This window comes from Idiotropiscis lumnitzeri, chromosome 18, assembly GCF_059441095.1.
Source record: "Idiotropiscis lumnitzeri isolate Australia: NSW breed Sydney's pygmy pipehorse chromosome 18, RoL_Ilum_1.0, whole genome shotgun sequence".
NCBI lineage: Eukaryota > Metazoa > Chordata > Actinopteri > Syngnathiformes > Syngnathidae > Idiotropiscis > Idiotropiscis lumnitzeri.
Window position 1 is genome coordinate 2,395,126 of NC_142408.1, and position 16,323 is coordinate 2,411,448.

General features: G+C 39.2%; 1 protein-coding gene across 2 annotated transcripts; it reads left to right on the forward strand.

The window, feature by feature from the left end:
* The first annotated feature begins 1,036 nt into the window (after positions 1 to 1,036).
* Positions 1,037 to 16,223, forward strand: vldlr (very low density lipoprotein receptor). Of its 2 annotated transcripts, XM_088281111.1 has the most exons (20): positions 1,037 to 1,505; positions 4,551 to 4,670; positions 5,176 to 5,298; positions 6,432 to 6,554; positions 6,959 to 7,167; positions 7,373 to 7,535; positions 7,611 to 7,733; positions 7,967 to 8,089; positions 8,314 to 8,433; positions 8,726 to 8,851; positions 9,080 to 9,251; positions 9,839 to 10,063; positions 10,152 to 10,270; positions 10,580 to 10,719; positions 11,261 to 11,402; positions 11,721 to 11,870; positions 13,279 to 13,338; positions 14,217 to 14,294; positions 14,700 to 14,869; positions 15,330 to 16,223. In XM_088281111.1, exons 1-20 carry the CDS (start codon positions 1,433 to 1,435, stop codon positions 15,363 to 15,365), a joined length of 2,595 nt encoding a protein of 864 aa, XP_088137237.1. In that variant the 5' UTR covers positions 1,037 to 1,432; the 3' UTR covers positions 15,366 to 16,223. The 2 variants fall into 2 exon arrangements, with proteins under 2 accessions (XP_088137237.1, XP_088137238.1); XM_088281112.1 differs by lacking the exon at positions 13,279 to 13,338 and having other exon boundaries at positions 1,039 to 1,505.
* The last annotated feature ends 100 nt before the right edge of the window (positions 16,224 to 16,323 follow it).

A 16,323-nucleotide genomic window follows, 5' to 3' on the forward strand; every position in this document is an offset into this window, starting at 1 on the left:
CAGCACATTGAAACAATCAAAGGTCCCATGATCAAAATGGTGAGGAACAGTATCAGACAATGACAGGGAAGAGATGAAAGCTGAGCTTAATTCTAAGACACGTGCCAAACTCAAGGTCCGGGGGCCAGATCTGGTTCGTCACATCATTTTATGTGGCGCGCAAAAGCTAATGATATTGGTTTCAGCTGCTTCAATCGCAAAATTGCAACCCAGAACCTCTTGACTGTGAGATTGATATTCATCACAAGCAATTTAAAATGCAATGTTGAGGAGAGGATAATACATCCAAATTCATTGAAAAATGATTAACTTTGAAAATATATTATTTTGCCCTTAGTTTGTATAAGATTGGGAATTTAATTTGCTCAATACATCAATTAGTCATTTTATATCTTTGAATGTGTTCTATACATTTACTGGCTACAATATTAGGTCTCATCAGCAGGTATGGCGGCATGTGTACGACTGGTGGTACACCAGCCCCCTCTGGTGGTATGTAAAAGAATCATTGCTTTAGTGATTCAGTTGTATTCAACTTTTAAGGCAATGATATTTGCATTTAAACTCATAGAACAGTTTGCTTTAAAACAATAATTTAGGTATATTTATAATTAAATTTTAGATGCATTAAATCTTAACTGAATCATTTTCTAAATATAGATGTTTTTCTTCCCTATAGTCAAACAATTTCAATGTTGTTTTATGGTATTTTTAATTTATTATTATTATCATTATTATTATAAATTTTTGTATTATTATTATTATTATTATTGATGTTGTTGTTGTTGATTGTGGCGAGTAAACTATTTAAATTGTGCTTTGGGAAAAAAAAATGCACTCGCGTTGTGTATTCTTAATAATATCACCCGACAAAAAAGATGCAGTATGTTTGCATTATTGAATACGTGAAATAAGTGAACTAAAAAGCTGATCAGTGTCGTACAATTTAATGCGGATCTTTAAGGGTTAACAAGACGTAGAGAAGGAGGAGGGGAAAAAAATCCACATTAGTTGAGACGGGATCGGTAATGCACCAGCGAACCGATCACCCGCGCCACCTTAACGTCCCATTTATGAAATGGATTTGGTGTGGAATCGGGTCAACTGGTTCACAAGCGACCAGTGAGGCGCGTGACCATCTCATTAGTTCCGTAGAGCGCGTGCTGGTCGCTACCTCCGCGCGTCAGTTTGTCTTTGCACGCGTACGTACGTGCGTGCGTGGGAGCGTGTACGTCCGAACGCACATGCGTGAGCGCGCACGCGTACGTTCATATGTGGTGGGCATTTGAACCGCCACAGACCCAAAGAGCTCACAGGGCAACGCCAAGGCTCAAGAAAGCCAAGCCAAGCGAAGCGGAGCGGAGCACAGCTAAGCAGCCAGGCAGTCCGCCAGCGCTCAGCTAGCAACCAACCGCACGTTCCACGGCGAGACATGACCGCTTCCACAGCCGGGATCCTTCTGCTACCGCTGCTAATATGCCTCCAACACTACACGAGCGTTCGCGGTAAGTGTTGACTCCCGTCGTGAATGTAACGCTGGCAGCGTACAGTCGTCAACGTTAGCTAATGTCGCCGAGCTTAAACACCTGTCTTGGTGCTTTCCCCTGATTGAATGACCCAGCTAGGCTTTGCTTGTCCCTTCACCTTGCGTTTATTGTTAGCAATGGGACGATGCGGGCGTGACATGTAATGTACAGCTACGAATGAATATTGGCCATGATAGCCAATTTTTTTTCGGACTCTTTGGAATGATTTTTCCAAGTGGGCCTGTTTCGTTTGTGTTGCGCAGACATATTTCGTGTCTAATTAGCTTTGTTGTCAGTTTCCTCCTTCCGAAAAACGCTTTCTGTTCACGTGTGTACGGAATCTAATATTCGTTGACGTTCACTAATAAAGCGTGTCACAAGCTCTTATTCATATTTAAATTGGTATGTTGAATGGGGCCACGATGAGTTTTAATATGAAATTCTCACTAATGTGCAATCAAACACAGGTGGCGACAGCTGAGTTTACCTGCCCCAGGTGACTTAAATCGTGCTCCAATTAGCGTGCCAGTCTAATTACGCAATGTGGTTTATATCAATAATTTTTAAGTTCTCAATTCTTTTACACAAAGTCCCAACTGAATTAATTCTGAACGCTACAATACCAAAATCATGACCCACATTGGAATGCAGTATTGTCATGACTAGGTGCAGGTGTTTGTGAAAATATTTTCTTTTTTTGCACATTTCTTACTGGTGCTACACTTCACTTGGGAAACCTTGACTCCCCCAATAGCCATTTTGACAATTTAGTTGAAAAAACGAACACCGGCCACACACAAAAAAAGTATTGCCAGCTGGAGTGAGGATAACCAAATAATAAAATGACTATTTTGCATAATTATTAATTATTAATTATCCACCTGCAGTCACTCAAAAATGTCATCTGTTTTGCCATCGTTTTATTAAATTTGGATATATACAATATATTTGCAAAATAATAGCCAATTAAAATATATAGTTAATGTGAGTTTTAATCCTGATCCTCAGTGTATAGCATCAGGGGCATCAAGTCAACATCTTAAGACGATTCCAAGCTATCATCTGTGAAGCTACATGAGTGATATTTGATTTTAATACATTTAGCATGAGCATTAACCAGCCTGTTTTTAACGGACGCTTTTCTTTTTTTTTAGGGATTTCTAGGTTACCTGCCGCGTTGATTTGTTCAGAACACCAATTTTCTCCTACAGCTTTGTAGTTTGGCAACATTGCAAGCTTCAGATCATTTCCTAATTGGCAAATGCTGAGCTCGGCCTCACACAAGAATGTTCACTCGTAAATATGGAATCAGTACAACATTCACAATGCTCCGCCCTTGACTATTTTTCAACGACGATTGCAGAAAAAAACATTCTTAGCACCTCACCGCCACGGGATAATTGGTCTGCATTATTTTTAGAGGTGATCAATAAATGGGCTTTCGCTGACTTTGATCGGAAACAGGCGAATCGGCCTCCAAATCGATCCATTCGTTGCTTAATGTGGCGCGGGCTTAAGCAAACAAGCAATTGTAACCTCTAGCTTCAGTTTCTTCTTACTTGAAAAGAGTAAACTAAAATGGAATTGTTGCAAAAAAGACACTCAAGTGAAAGTTGTGCTGGAACATGCCGTTCCACTTGTTTTATTTCCTTGGTCGTATCTGTTATTAATATAAGCAGATGACATCGTTTTGAATGTAGTTGGTAAAATTATTCTCCAAATGTTCATTCATTTAAATATCACACATTTAATCCCCCCCGCCCCCTCTTGTTGTAGCTACATTCAATGAGTAGTTAATTCATAGTTACTGAAACTAATCCATCCGAGCAAATGGATCTCAATGATCAAATTATGGGTAGTATTAATGTCACTGTCTTTGATATTTTCAAATTCATAATATTACACAATGTTGGCAACGAATCCGTTGTGTCTTAAAGAAAAAGCACCAAGTCCATGCCCGTAGATCTAAATTAAGAGTTTGTGAGCAAGGCGTTTCGCAAATTAGATCAGCCGCGAGAGCAGCAGCGATGCTTGCCCTGATTAAAATGGATGTAGCTTCCCTCCACCGTCGATGTGATGGCATGCTAGACCCAGATCCTCACTCGGCTACATGAGCGCAGGCAGTGTGGGGGTGCACTTGGCTCCTGCAGTGGGCGGGGTGGTGGACTAGAAGAGGAGGAGGGGAACGTACTGCAACAGTTTGTGTTACTGGGGAAAATTGCTTTCATGTGACCGCCAGTGTGACAGCTTTTTTTTTTTTTTTTTTTTTTTAATAAATAAAGCACTGTCCTATTTTTAGCAGGACACAAGGTGCGACTTAGTATTTGTTTTAGGCAATACAAATACTTTTTTTGTTTTTTGTACTAGTTAAATTTATTTCTATGGAATTGTTTCCTGTCTTTCCATAAATGTTTGTTTTTTTTCCTCTGTGAATTGTCTTGACTAGATTTTTGTCAGGCCAGTGCCAGCATCTCCTTTTTTTTAAGCATGTTGCTCTTGATGATATTCTTTTACATAATTCAGTAGGTCCAAGATAAACATTTGGTGATGGACTGGTGGTTTTGATCCACCATTTATGAGGGTGACTGAAATTGTAGTGTAGTTAAAGCGCCGCATACTAATGTTCAGTATTATGAATTCCACCTGCGTGTATTGCTGGAGATTCAACCCTGCATGGACAGAAGGATTATGCTTTTTTTTATTTTATATTTCTGGGGAGTACACAAGTGAATGGCACTTTCATTCTCACTGACATGTAAAGAGAACAAGTTTCTACAAATTACATTTAATTTAGTTCCACTTCCTGTAATTCCAATTCAACATCGTATAGGGGAGTCAATTAAAATTCCAATTCCTACATAGAATTCTGAATAATTGCTCTAATTTAAAGGTATCGGGTGTCATGAAGGAATCTGATACCAGCCACCAATACTTGGGGCAAAAATAGTGGTGTCAAGAATCTCTCAATCACATTTTTCTTTCTGCAAAAGTTAAGTTTGTCATGATTTTGTTTATGTCCTTCAGGAACTAAAACAGAATGTGAGGCCAACCAGTTTCAGTGTGAAAATGGTCGTTGTATCCTGTCTGTTTGGAAGTGTGATGGTGATGAGGACTGCAGTGATGGCAGCGACGAAAGCTCGTGTGGTAAGAAACTCTTGTTAATCTGACTTGGAGCTATTTTTCAAAATGAATTCAAAGAATTAAAACATGGGCTCAATTGGATGTTTGAGACATAGGGGGGGGGGGGGGGGTTTGAGGAAATAAATTTGATGGACCTCAGTGATCTCGAGTTGGGGGGTGGGGTGAGTTACCGATTTTCTTTTTGTTTATTTATTTTTTTTTTTTTTTTGAAAATCCATTTTACTTCCCTTACTTTATCTGGACCATTGGACATGGGAATGAAAAGGTGTTAAGGAATAATACAGCTTGATACCAAATAAAGGAGAATGAGATTAATTATCCCAGGTGACTCGCCATTGATTCATTTTGAGCCCGCTATGGGCCACTGGTGACACGTTACCTATATACTTTGTCATGCCTTATCCGTTGAGTGATCATGAAAGATGCTGTCTTAATGTGCACAGAAGTGGGAATAAAACCCTGGATTTGATTGTCACAATTATTGTTTTTCTTCCCCCTCCCGCAACAGTCAAGAAGGTTTGCCCAGAATCCGACTTTGTGTGTCGTAATGGCCAGTGTGTTCCAAAGAGGTGGCAGTGTGATGGGGAGCCAGACTGTGAAGACGGCTCAGACGAAAGTGTCGATATTTGCCGTAAGTAGAGCTCCAGTCCGTTTTGAAGTTTTTTTTGTAGTAATGCATTGAAATGGTGATAAATGCATAAATTTTATGTGATTTTATTTGCATAAAGAACGTTTGAGTAATGAGCTTCATGTTTACTCATTATTTGGTTAATTAAATTACATTTTAATGGCACGAATGAGCAATTCTGAGACATGGGGGAAAAGCTCAGCCTTTGCCAAACTAAGTGAGTGCATCAAAGATTGATTGATAAATCTATCTCATAATGGAGTAGTATTTTTATCTTGTCACGTGTATCCAACAATAAATAGTCGAGACTGTTGTTTTGATTGTCCCTTAAAATAAAAAAATCCAATATTGCTAACAAACTATGGGATGTGTTTGCAGAAGAGCTGTAATTTAATACCGTATACCTAAAAGTCAGTTCCGATATTTATGGTCGGCTACCACTTGGACTGCTTCCTGAAGTCCTTGAACTTTGCGGTTCTGTTCATGTGCACATGATTTAAGTTCCAGGCATACTAACTACGTAATACACGAGCTGAGCTGCACGTATGAAAAGTTTATCACTGTGTTGTTTGTCCAGCCGTTCTTATTCGTGTTAACGGCGAGTGCTGCACTCTGTTGTTCATCTCCACTGATTTTTAATGCTGTGGTGGACTTGATCATTAGTAAATAAATGCATCTTTTGATCAAATGTTTTAATATACTCTAAATGGATGGCATTTTTTTATGAGCAAGACACGATGTCATGATCTTTAATACATACTGTACACGCTAATAAGCTTGAGAGCAGCAACATGTTAATCATAAAAAAAACATCTATTGTATGTAGACATGTTATTTTAGGCACTGTTTAAGAGGTCTGGTAACATGAGCAGCGTGAAAATTTGTACTTCATTCTCGTTGTGGGTAGGTGAAGTATGGCTCGACTAAAACTATTACAAATTTTGCACATCACATTAAAGTTTACCGTATCGACAAATGGACTGGCCCATCTGTCAGTTTTGAGCCCAAATGTGCTGTTCCATGTACAGAATGAAACAAAAAAAAAAAGACCCGAGTAGTCCTGTTTATGCAATGTAATGCTGTAATTTTTTGTTGACCTTTAACCTGTTTTTTTTTCTTTTTTTTTTCTTTTGCAGACATGCGGACCTGCCGTTTGAATGAGTTTAGCTGCGGCGCAGGTTCCACTCAGTGCATCTCCAATTTCTGGAAGTGTGATGGCGAGAAAGACTGTGACAATGGTGAAGATGAGGTCAACTGTGGTAGGTTGACACTTTTAGGTTCCAGTGGAAAAGAGATGGCGATAATTCACAGAACGTCATTGCGATTTAGGACTAGCTGTTTTGTGTTCTAGATTGAGCTCTAATCTTAATATACGAAAGTCTCACCTGATTATACTGCAAGATGCAGGACGAGCCAAACTATGAAAAACAAGTCAAACTTATAGTCTGGAAAAATATAAATGATATCTATTTAAAAAATTTAATTACCTGCCAGGAAGGCATTTAATCTTTCTTGGTTGGTCACGTTGAATGCATTTTTACTTACCATGAATCAAATTAGAAAATATATCAGCACTGTAAGTGGATCTAAAGTAAAGCAAATAATACTGTTCGATTAATATCCCCGTAAATGACCAATTGAATTTGTGAATATGCACTTTTAGGTAACGTAACCTGCGCTCCAAATGAGTTCACCTGCGCCAGTGAGCGCTGCATCTCCCGAAACTTTGTTTGCAACGGCAAAGACGACTGTGGCGATGGCTCCGATGAGGTGGAGTGCGCGCCTTCTTCCTGTGGCCCAAATGAATTCCAATGTGGAAATTCATCGTGCATCTCAAATAGTTGGGTGTGTGACGACGATGTTGACTGCCAGGTAAGGGAAATGCAATGCAATGAAATGGTAAGCATAGACATTTACCAAAATCATTAGCTGTGATCACAAATGACCTTCAAAAATGTCAACCTGAAACGCAAAGAACTTCAGACCTTAGACATTAAACTACACTGCAATAATATTCTTCAAAACAATTAGGGGGTGCTATTTTCAATTCAACCACCTATTCTATGTTCTTCTGCAGGATCAATCTGATGAGTCGCCGTTACGTTGTGGTCGTCACCCGACCCCACCCGCCAAATGCTTAACTAGCGAGATGCAATGCCCTTCAGGAGAGTGTATTCACAAAAAGTGGAGGTGTGACGGAGACCCCGACTGCAAAGACGGCAGCGATGAAGCAAACTGTCGTACGTATTATTATTATTTTTTTTTTAAATCCCATAATTTATCGCCATCGATTGACTTTCACCCGTGTTTGGCAGCTGTACGCACCTGTGGAGCGGATCAGTTCAAATGTGACGACGGCAACTGTATTCTGGGCAACCGACAGTGTAATGGCATCCGAGAGTGCACTGATGGGTCAGATGAGGTTAACTGCAAAAATCGTAAGTTTGGATTTCTTATATAATACTATCTTTCATATTTTACATTCACACAAATGATTTTTTTTTTCCACTTGTAGCTGTGATTTTCCTTCACTTTTAATCACATTATGTGAAATTGGCCGGCATGTTAAGTCGTGGCGAATACACTATAATCATTGGCTATTAAAAAAAAAATAATAATAATTGCAACAGCATCATATTAGATAAATTTCAAATGATTTCCCCCCTCACAGTGACTCAGTGTCATGGACCTGAGAGGTTCAAATGTCGCAGTGGGGAATGTATCGAAATGAGCAAAGTGTGTAACAAGAATCGAGACTGTCCAGACTGGAGTGACGAGCCCATCAACGAATGTGGTGAGTTTGACAACACCAAATCAAATATTTAACACCCTATTTGATAAAAGTACCGTGACATTTTGTCCCACATGGCGAAATCTGATAAATTCTGGGGAGAAAAAAAAAATACATGCCTGTTATTTGACTATCTGGACCAGGCATAAAAAAAAAAAAATTGCCCCATAATAGTATGAACAGTGTTGGATTTGCTGTTCTAAGCGCTGTATTGTCATGTCGTGCAGATGTCAACGAGTGCCTGATGAACAATGGCGGCTGCTCGCATATTTGCAAAGACATGGCGATTGGCTTTGAGTGTGACTGCACACCCGGGCTGCAGCTCATCGACCACAAGACCTGTGGCGGTATGACAATTTTTCTTCGCAATGAACATTGCTTGTTAATATTGGCTAGCAGTCGTTAAAATATTGCCGACAATTCATAATATACAGTGTGTGTGTGTATATATTTAGCAGTGTATCAAAAATTACATGTGGATATTATGGAATCATAATTTATGAACACCAGCAGCTGTATGATTTTTGCATGATCACTAAACATTTCCTGTACAGTATGTAGCTGTGAGTAATGCATTTTTTTTTTTTTTTTTTTTGGTGACTATTCTAAATTGATCTCATTCTACCCTTCTTTCTTCAGACGTCAATGAGTGTTTGAACCCTGGCATCTGCAGTCAGATCTGCATAAACTTGAAGGGAGGATACAAATGTGAATGCCACAACGGCTACCAAATGGATCCCACAACAGGAGTCTGTAAGGCTGTAGGTGAGTGACGCCTGAACCAGTCGCAAAAAAGGTTGGGGGCCGTTTGTAAAACGTTCCTCAATTGTTGAATAGGAAGTGTTTTTTTTTTTTTTTTTTTTGCCCTTGCGTAATGACTGATTTAAGAAAATGTTTTGGATATGACATTTTAAAGCAATTTTTTTTTTTTTTTACTATTGATGCCAAAGTGAAAAAGTGCCTCTATAGCAACACTTCTTTCTTTATTTGAAGGTAAGGAACCCAGTCTGATTTTCACCAACCGTCGGGATGTCCGTCGTCTGGGTCTGGAACGGAAGGAATACACTCAAATTGTGGAGCAGCAGAGGAACACCGTGGCTCTCGATGCGGATTTTGACCAGCAGATGTTGTTTTGGGCTGACCTGGGACAGAAGGCCATATTTAGGTAAGGCTCACATTATTCAGGCACATCTAAGAACAGAAACTTTGTTTGTGTGTTTGTGTGCGTGCATGCGTGTCTTAAAGGGGAAGCGACCCCCAAAGATCTTTGCCACCTTCACAAGTCTGAACATGGCATTGTGATGAAGTTAACTTTGGAAAACTGCAGTTAAATTAATCTTGTTTGAATGGAGAATGTAAAATGCATAAAGCTCATATTGCGGTGGTGTTATCAATGGCCTGACAATTTGGTCTCCTTTTAAAAATGTAGGCTCTTGGTTAACTGTGTTCAAAAAGTGAAGTGAAACTGCAAGCTTATCGAGCGTGACTTTTTTTTTTTTTTTTTTTGTCCGCATTACAGGTTTTCATTCATGTTTAGCAATACTTGACCCAGAATTGTCAATTTTCATGAAGCTGGATTTTTGCTGTATTAGTGCTTTGTGTACAGTTATCATTATGGTATTATGCTCACTTTTTTTTTTTTTAACCCTGTTGTGAAGTCTAGTGGCGCAGATCTCTCAACAGAACTAAACACCTTAGCGCTGTGTATCAATTTTGCATCCCAATTCGGGGCTGTTTGTCTTTTTCTTGCAGCACCGTGCTGGACAAACGAGGCGACGTGAGCACCCACAACAAAGTAATAGAAAACGTCCACTCTCCTGTTGGCATCGCCGCGGACTGGATATACAAGAACCTGTACTGGTCCGATCTCGGTACCAAAACCATTTCTGTTGCAAACTTCAATGGAACCAAGCAGAAAATTCTGTTTAATACCGGCCTGAAAGAACCAGCTTCCATTGCGGTGGATCCTCTGTCTGGGTAGGTGTTTGTAAAAATTTGGAAGCGGTTGATACAGAATAGTGTAAAATATTCAAAATATTTTTTGGGGCATTTCTGTCAATTGTAGATTTCTGTACTGGTCTGACTGGGGTGTGCCAGCCAAGATCGAGAAGTCTGGTATGAATGGAGTCAATAGGCAGATTCTGGTGGCAACGGACATCCAGTGGCCCAATGGAATAACTCTTGGTAAGAACTCGAGTGTGCTCAAGTCAGCACATATTTTAAATATCAGTCTATGATTCAACTACAGTGTTGATTTTAGTTTTGACGTAGATTTGAAAGTGTTAATGCAATGTCCAGGTGTAATTGTTCAATGGCTCACTTGTTGGATTTTTTTTAATTTATTTTTTTTTAAACTCGATGCTTTGCTTTCATTGTCCTTCACACATCCTTTTTTTTTTTTTTTTTCCCAACCACGTTGAGCAACTTGGTTGCCACCGTGATATTTTTTTTCAAAATGTCATGCATCTAATATTCTGCCTGTTCTTTATCTAGATCTGATCAAAGGCAGATTGTACTGGGTTGATTCAAAGCTACATATGCTGTGCAGTGTCGACCTGAACGGCGACAACAGGAAGAAAGTGCTGCAGTCTTCAGATTACCTTGCGCACCCTTTTGCTCTTACTGTTTTTGAGGTAAGCCTGCCATATTCTGTAGCATGTTACAAAACATTGGTCTTTTTGTCATTGTGGATTCTTTGACTTTTTTTTTAATCAGTTTTAAAATGTGGAGTAAGTGTTCTCTCAGAACTAATACCAAATTATCACTCCCTCTTCTATAAAAATCTTTTTTTATTCCTGGTACGGCCTTATTTATTAGTCGTTAGTGATAATTTCATTATTTTGAACCTTATCAAGTTCATGAGTTAAATGATATACCGGATAAAAATGGGTGTGTTTGTGTCAGTAAGGGCATCAGAAGTATAAACTGTGCAAACCTTTCATGAGGAACTCGCTTCGGCGACCTCTGACGGGGAAAAGCCGAAAGTCACTTCTTCTACTCTATGCAAATTTTTATAATCAGAATTCAGTTCTGAAAGTAATTGTACAATTTTTTTTTAAACCCATTTACTTCTAGTAGATATCATGTCACTGATCTTTTTGTGCAGCATTGCTTGGAGGTGATGTTGAAAATTAATTTATTTTTAAATTTTGCATATCATGATCCTCTTTCCAGGATCGTGTCTTCTGGACAGACGGTGAGAAGAAAGCCATCTATGGAGCTAACAAATTCACTGGATTGGACATTGTGACACTAGCCAACAACCTGAATGATCCACAGGACATCATAGTGTATCATGAGCTCATTCAACTTTCTGGTAAGAACATGTCAATTCTTTGACATCCCCTTAACTCATTCTCTGCTTTGGATGTGTCCATTTGTTGTCATTTCTGATTGTTTTTGCTTCTCTAATGATCCAAATTGACTCCCCATTCAAATTAAAGATCCTTTAATTCGTCGGAACCAACCCTAACAGTCAACTTGTTGAAGGCTCTCACTTCTTTGTAATGCTATTCGGGAAACTGGTAGAAGGATGGCTAAAAAAGAAAATGGAAGAATGAATAAATTAATTCTGTGGCAAGAGTGCTGGCTAAACATGGACCTGAACGAACTAGAAAGCGCTACTTGTTTGCAGGAACCAACTGGTGTGCAGAGAAGGGTGCAAATGGAGGCTGCAGCTACATGTGTCTACCTGCACCACAAATCAACAAACACTCCCCCAAATTCACTTGTCTGTGTCCGGGAGGACAGGAATTGGCGGCCGATGGTCTTCGCTGCAGGCCTGGTGAGTTAAAAAAAGCCCAAATGAAATTATGAGCCTGATCCATCTTCCCCCAAAATGTTCGACATTCAGAATGCGTTTTCAGCCAAAAAGAAATTTTAATTAATTTTTTTAAATATAGTTCCAATAATGGCAACTTAATAAAATGAAATGAATAGCACAAATGGAACATTTATTCATGCGAGAGAGCAGTTTAGGAAGTAGAATGTTTTCTACTTAATCAATTGTCTGTAATACATTTTTATAGAGGATTTTTGACGCATTTGGAGTGCCCATTCAATGTTTTTACAAAATTCCACCAAGCTAGTGGCCGCTTGTCAAGTTGCCACATAGAGGCAGTAGCTTTACATTGACTTCATACGGAAATCCAATATGTTGATTTATTTTCTGTGAAAAGATGAATATTTAATGGCCGCCATGCCAACAGTCTTCATTTTTTTGTTTAACAATGTGACTGGGGAATGCTCGTCTCCCTGTGCTCTCGCTGGCTGACTTTTTTTTTTTTTTTTTTTTTTTTTGATGAATATATAGAGAGACAGTGAGGGAGAAACCCGGCAATGGGATTCAATGCGTATAAACTCTTAATTAGACTCTCTGCCGCAGACTAAGCAAGTGGTGTAAACAAAGCACTGGAACATCTCCCTGACAACTGCGTGCCACTTTGCTCCTCAAAAGAAAAAATGCCTTGTTAGTCGAAGTTGCCTTGAAACGTTGGTGTGTCGAATTGCGTTGACACGCCTATCAGTGAATTTTGTGTGCTGAGCTTCGGAGAAGGATGCCTTTCACCATCTCAAGTTGGGTCGTAGCCAAATGCCTTTATGCGCTGATAAATCTCGAGCAAACTCATTTATCTCATTTGTTCAGCCATCGTAGCGGCGCTAAATGTTACTGTGGATCGTTGTTGTCGAAGCTTTTACGACCTCTCGTTTGTTACAGACGGTCGGCGATAATAAGCGCTGCCATCCATTTGACGCTGAACCAATATTTTGGGCTTTAACAAGTAAATATGTTGCAATTTCTCTCTTTAAATGGATGAGGAGGAATAATTATCCAAGTCAATAAAACGTATTAATTGCTCGTTTGTTTGCAAGTCATACAATACCTGCAGTCCTCACAGTCGCAAAAGCTTTATTTGGAATGTGCATGACCCAATAACGCCTTCATGCAAAAAAAAAAAGTGATTTGGACCAAAGTGAAACGAGTGCATATTAAGCGCCATATAAATTCTTCATTTTGACCGGAAAAAAGACACATTTTAGGTTGCCACCGCCACACCGAACTCAAAATTATCATACTTTATTCTCCATTTATTCTCTCCTCTTAGGATTTGCACCATTTATTGTCAGTGGCCTTTTTTTTTCCCCCGTGTCCCGCCCCCAAAAATAGTCTGACCCTTGATTGTTTGTGACAGACGGTTCGACAAAAAGCACATCAAAGGAGGATGGGAAACCTCTATTGCCGTCCTCCGCAGGTAAAACGATCAGATGTTGCCTGTTCTGCTTCCTGATGCTGCGCTGCTCGCAACTCACCTTGAGGCTTGCTTTTAAGTGCCTTGCCTTTTTCTGGCTGTTATGCAAGACTTTTGCATTTGTTACTCGGGACAAAACCTGCGGCATGGTTTTGGTCACATTTGCTGTTCAACCTTGCCTGTTAAATATTTAATTTTTAAGGGAAGTGTTGCTTATCTTTTCTACATTCTGGGTTGAATGTCACTCATCTACTTTTTTAACACATTCTTTTAATTTTTCAGTCATTATCCCAGCTGTTCTTTGCTCTCTTTTCTTCCGCTTAATTATTTAGAGTTGTATTTTTTTTTTAACCAAATTAAGATGCAGATTTTAATATTGTACAAGGCTCGAATTGACCCCCACACCTCGTTGGCGCAATTTTGCTAATCGAATTGCCCCCCCCCCTCGTTGGCGCAATTTTGCTAATCAATTATGAAGAGCAAATGACTAATTTTGATGAATTATTTTTTTTTTTTTTTGCAGTCTGTGAATTTTAATCAAAAATATAACCGGGAGGTTGAATGTGTCTGTATTGATTAGCCTACTGAAAATGCTGTAGAATAATTGTTTGGATGAATAATATTTTGACTAAATACATTTCACTTTATATCAACCAACCAATTGGTTTATTTATTTTTTTTAAATCATAAACCACTTTTCTTAGATTCACATTGTGCATAGCGACAAACTATTTTGTCTAGAAATATTTAAAATTAACATTTCTTATATGTTACGTTTCGGCGCATGACGGCCGCCTCACGCCCCGAAAAACACCGCTTTCACCCATTTCTTCAAATGACAGTGTACTTGCTTTTCTCACAAGGACGCTTTGTTTTTCCAGAAGCCAATGTGAGTACGTCAATTCAGGTAAACACCACAGCCAGAGGTTCTGCAGCGGCTTGGGCCATACTTCCTGTGTGTAAGTGAACATCGGCACATATACTTTATTAATCTTTCAATTTATATCAATTTTCTTTTTTTTTCACTAAATGTTACTGTCAAAAGATGCCTCTTTTTAGCCCCCTTATAGATAATTACTAACAAAATGTCCTGATTTAATCCGAAGATCAATTGCTTGAAATAGTCTCAATAGATCTTCCCCTTTGTGTTTTGTAAATGGTGGCCGTGTACCAAACGATCAAATATGGTCCTGTTCGAGTTATTTAGCTTTTTTTTTTTTTTTAAGCATTATTTCAAATCACCAAAAGAGGCTGCATGTGTTAATGGTTTTTAACTTGACAAAAATTCAAGAAAGCATTTCTCTCCCCTCCCTCCCTTTTTTTTTTTTTTTAAACTGACCGCCTCAAAATTTGCGCGCACTCAGTGCTGCTTGCCATGGCAGCAGCCGGCGGCTATTTGATGTGGAGGAACTGGACGATGAAGAACCAGAAAAGCATGAACTTTGACAACCCCGTCTACCTGAAGACCACAGAAGAAGACCTCAACATTGACATCACACGGCACAGCGCCAACGTGGGCCACACGTACCCGGCGGTGAGTGCCGTAAAAAAACGCTTTGAGCTGAGACCTACTCCACAAACATCACATCTCACAACATGCCCCCCCCGTTAAAATTGACCTGATAATTTAAGTCAAGAAATCAGTTAATTGATGCAGACGCCCCTCGCATTAGATTAAGATGGATTAAATAATTTGTTCCCCACAGAGGATTGAGACTGCTCGTTGATAACCTCCACTCTCATCTCCGGCCTTCCTTAATCTTTAGTTTATTGTTGGCCGTCCACAGAGCACAGATTAAGTAGATTAACCTCGGCTTTGGTCATCCTCACAGATGCTGACTCGAGACTCTTGCGACATCATTCAACAATATGCCATAAATGTGAAGAAAGTTATCTGTATGAGCTTTACATCGGCGGTTTCTGCAAAGATAACTGCCCTTTCACTTTGAATAATAATTTCCTAACTGTCTCTTCTTCTGTTCTCCTCTTTTCAGATTTCAATAGTGAGCACAGAGGATGATCTATCGTGACCATTTTGGGATTTTTTTTTTTTCCCCCCTCCCCTCATTTTTGTTAATTAATGGGACTCATGGCAGAGCATGGCGTCTCCTCGTTCCCATGCTGGCGGTGGTTCCATCCGCAACATCGCTCACAGTATGACAACATGCCTCCTGAAGTGCATTAAATAATTATCAGTGGTGACAGTAACTGGAAAAAAAAAAAAGTTATTTATTTTGTAAATAATACTTTGGATTTTTGTCGCTTAGTCGTTGCCCTGCTTTTCTGCCCCTTCCCTGAAAGGCGTTCGACAGTTTATGAACTTTTTGTTCATCTTGAAAATCATGCACGAGGCTTCAGTCCTTCTCTCACCAAACAGTCTGCTGGACAGGTTTTACAAGTCGATCTGAACGACATCTTGCCTTTTTAAATCGACCAGCTCTGTATCAGTAAATTATTTTTTTTTTTTTTATAATTTTTTTGTTTTGCAGTACTTCTTTGAGTAAATTGTGTTTTGAGTCTTTAATATATTATTGTTATTGACCGCCAGTTTTCTGCATTTTTAAACATTGTACATATTTCACCGTCAACTCAGACTGTCAATCAGGATTCTATTCGATGCACTTTGATCAAATGTTTTTGTGTAAATAAGATTGTATACAATTTACATGATCTCTTTTTTCAAATGTACTGAAGATAAGGAGGGAAAAAAAACGAATGCAACAAAATTTGGTAAAACTATTTTGTATGTTTGCTGTGGCTGTGGGTCTTTTCTAGCCTTGTACAGTTTAAACATTTGAAAGCGCTGTATGTCTATGTGTGTGTGTGGGGGCGGGGCGATGATTTGCAAATCAATTAAATGAAAACTCTAATCCAGAACTTTGTTCCGATCACAGCTTCCTGTCATTATTTTGCGCAACACTAACTGCAGCTTGCTATTTTATTTATTTTCTCAATATCTGTACGTCCCTATTCCCGCTTCTTCCACTC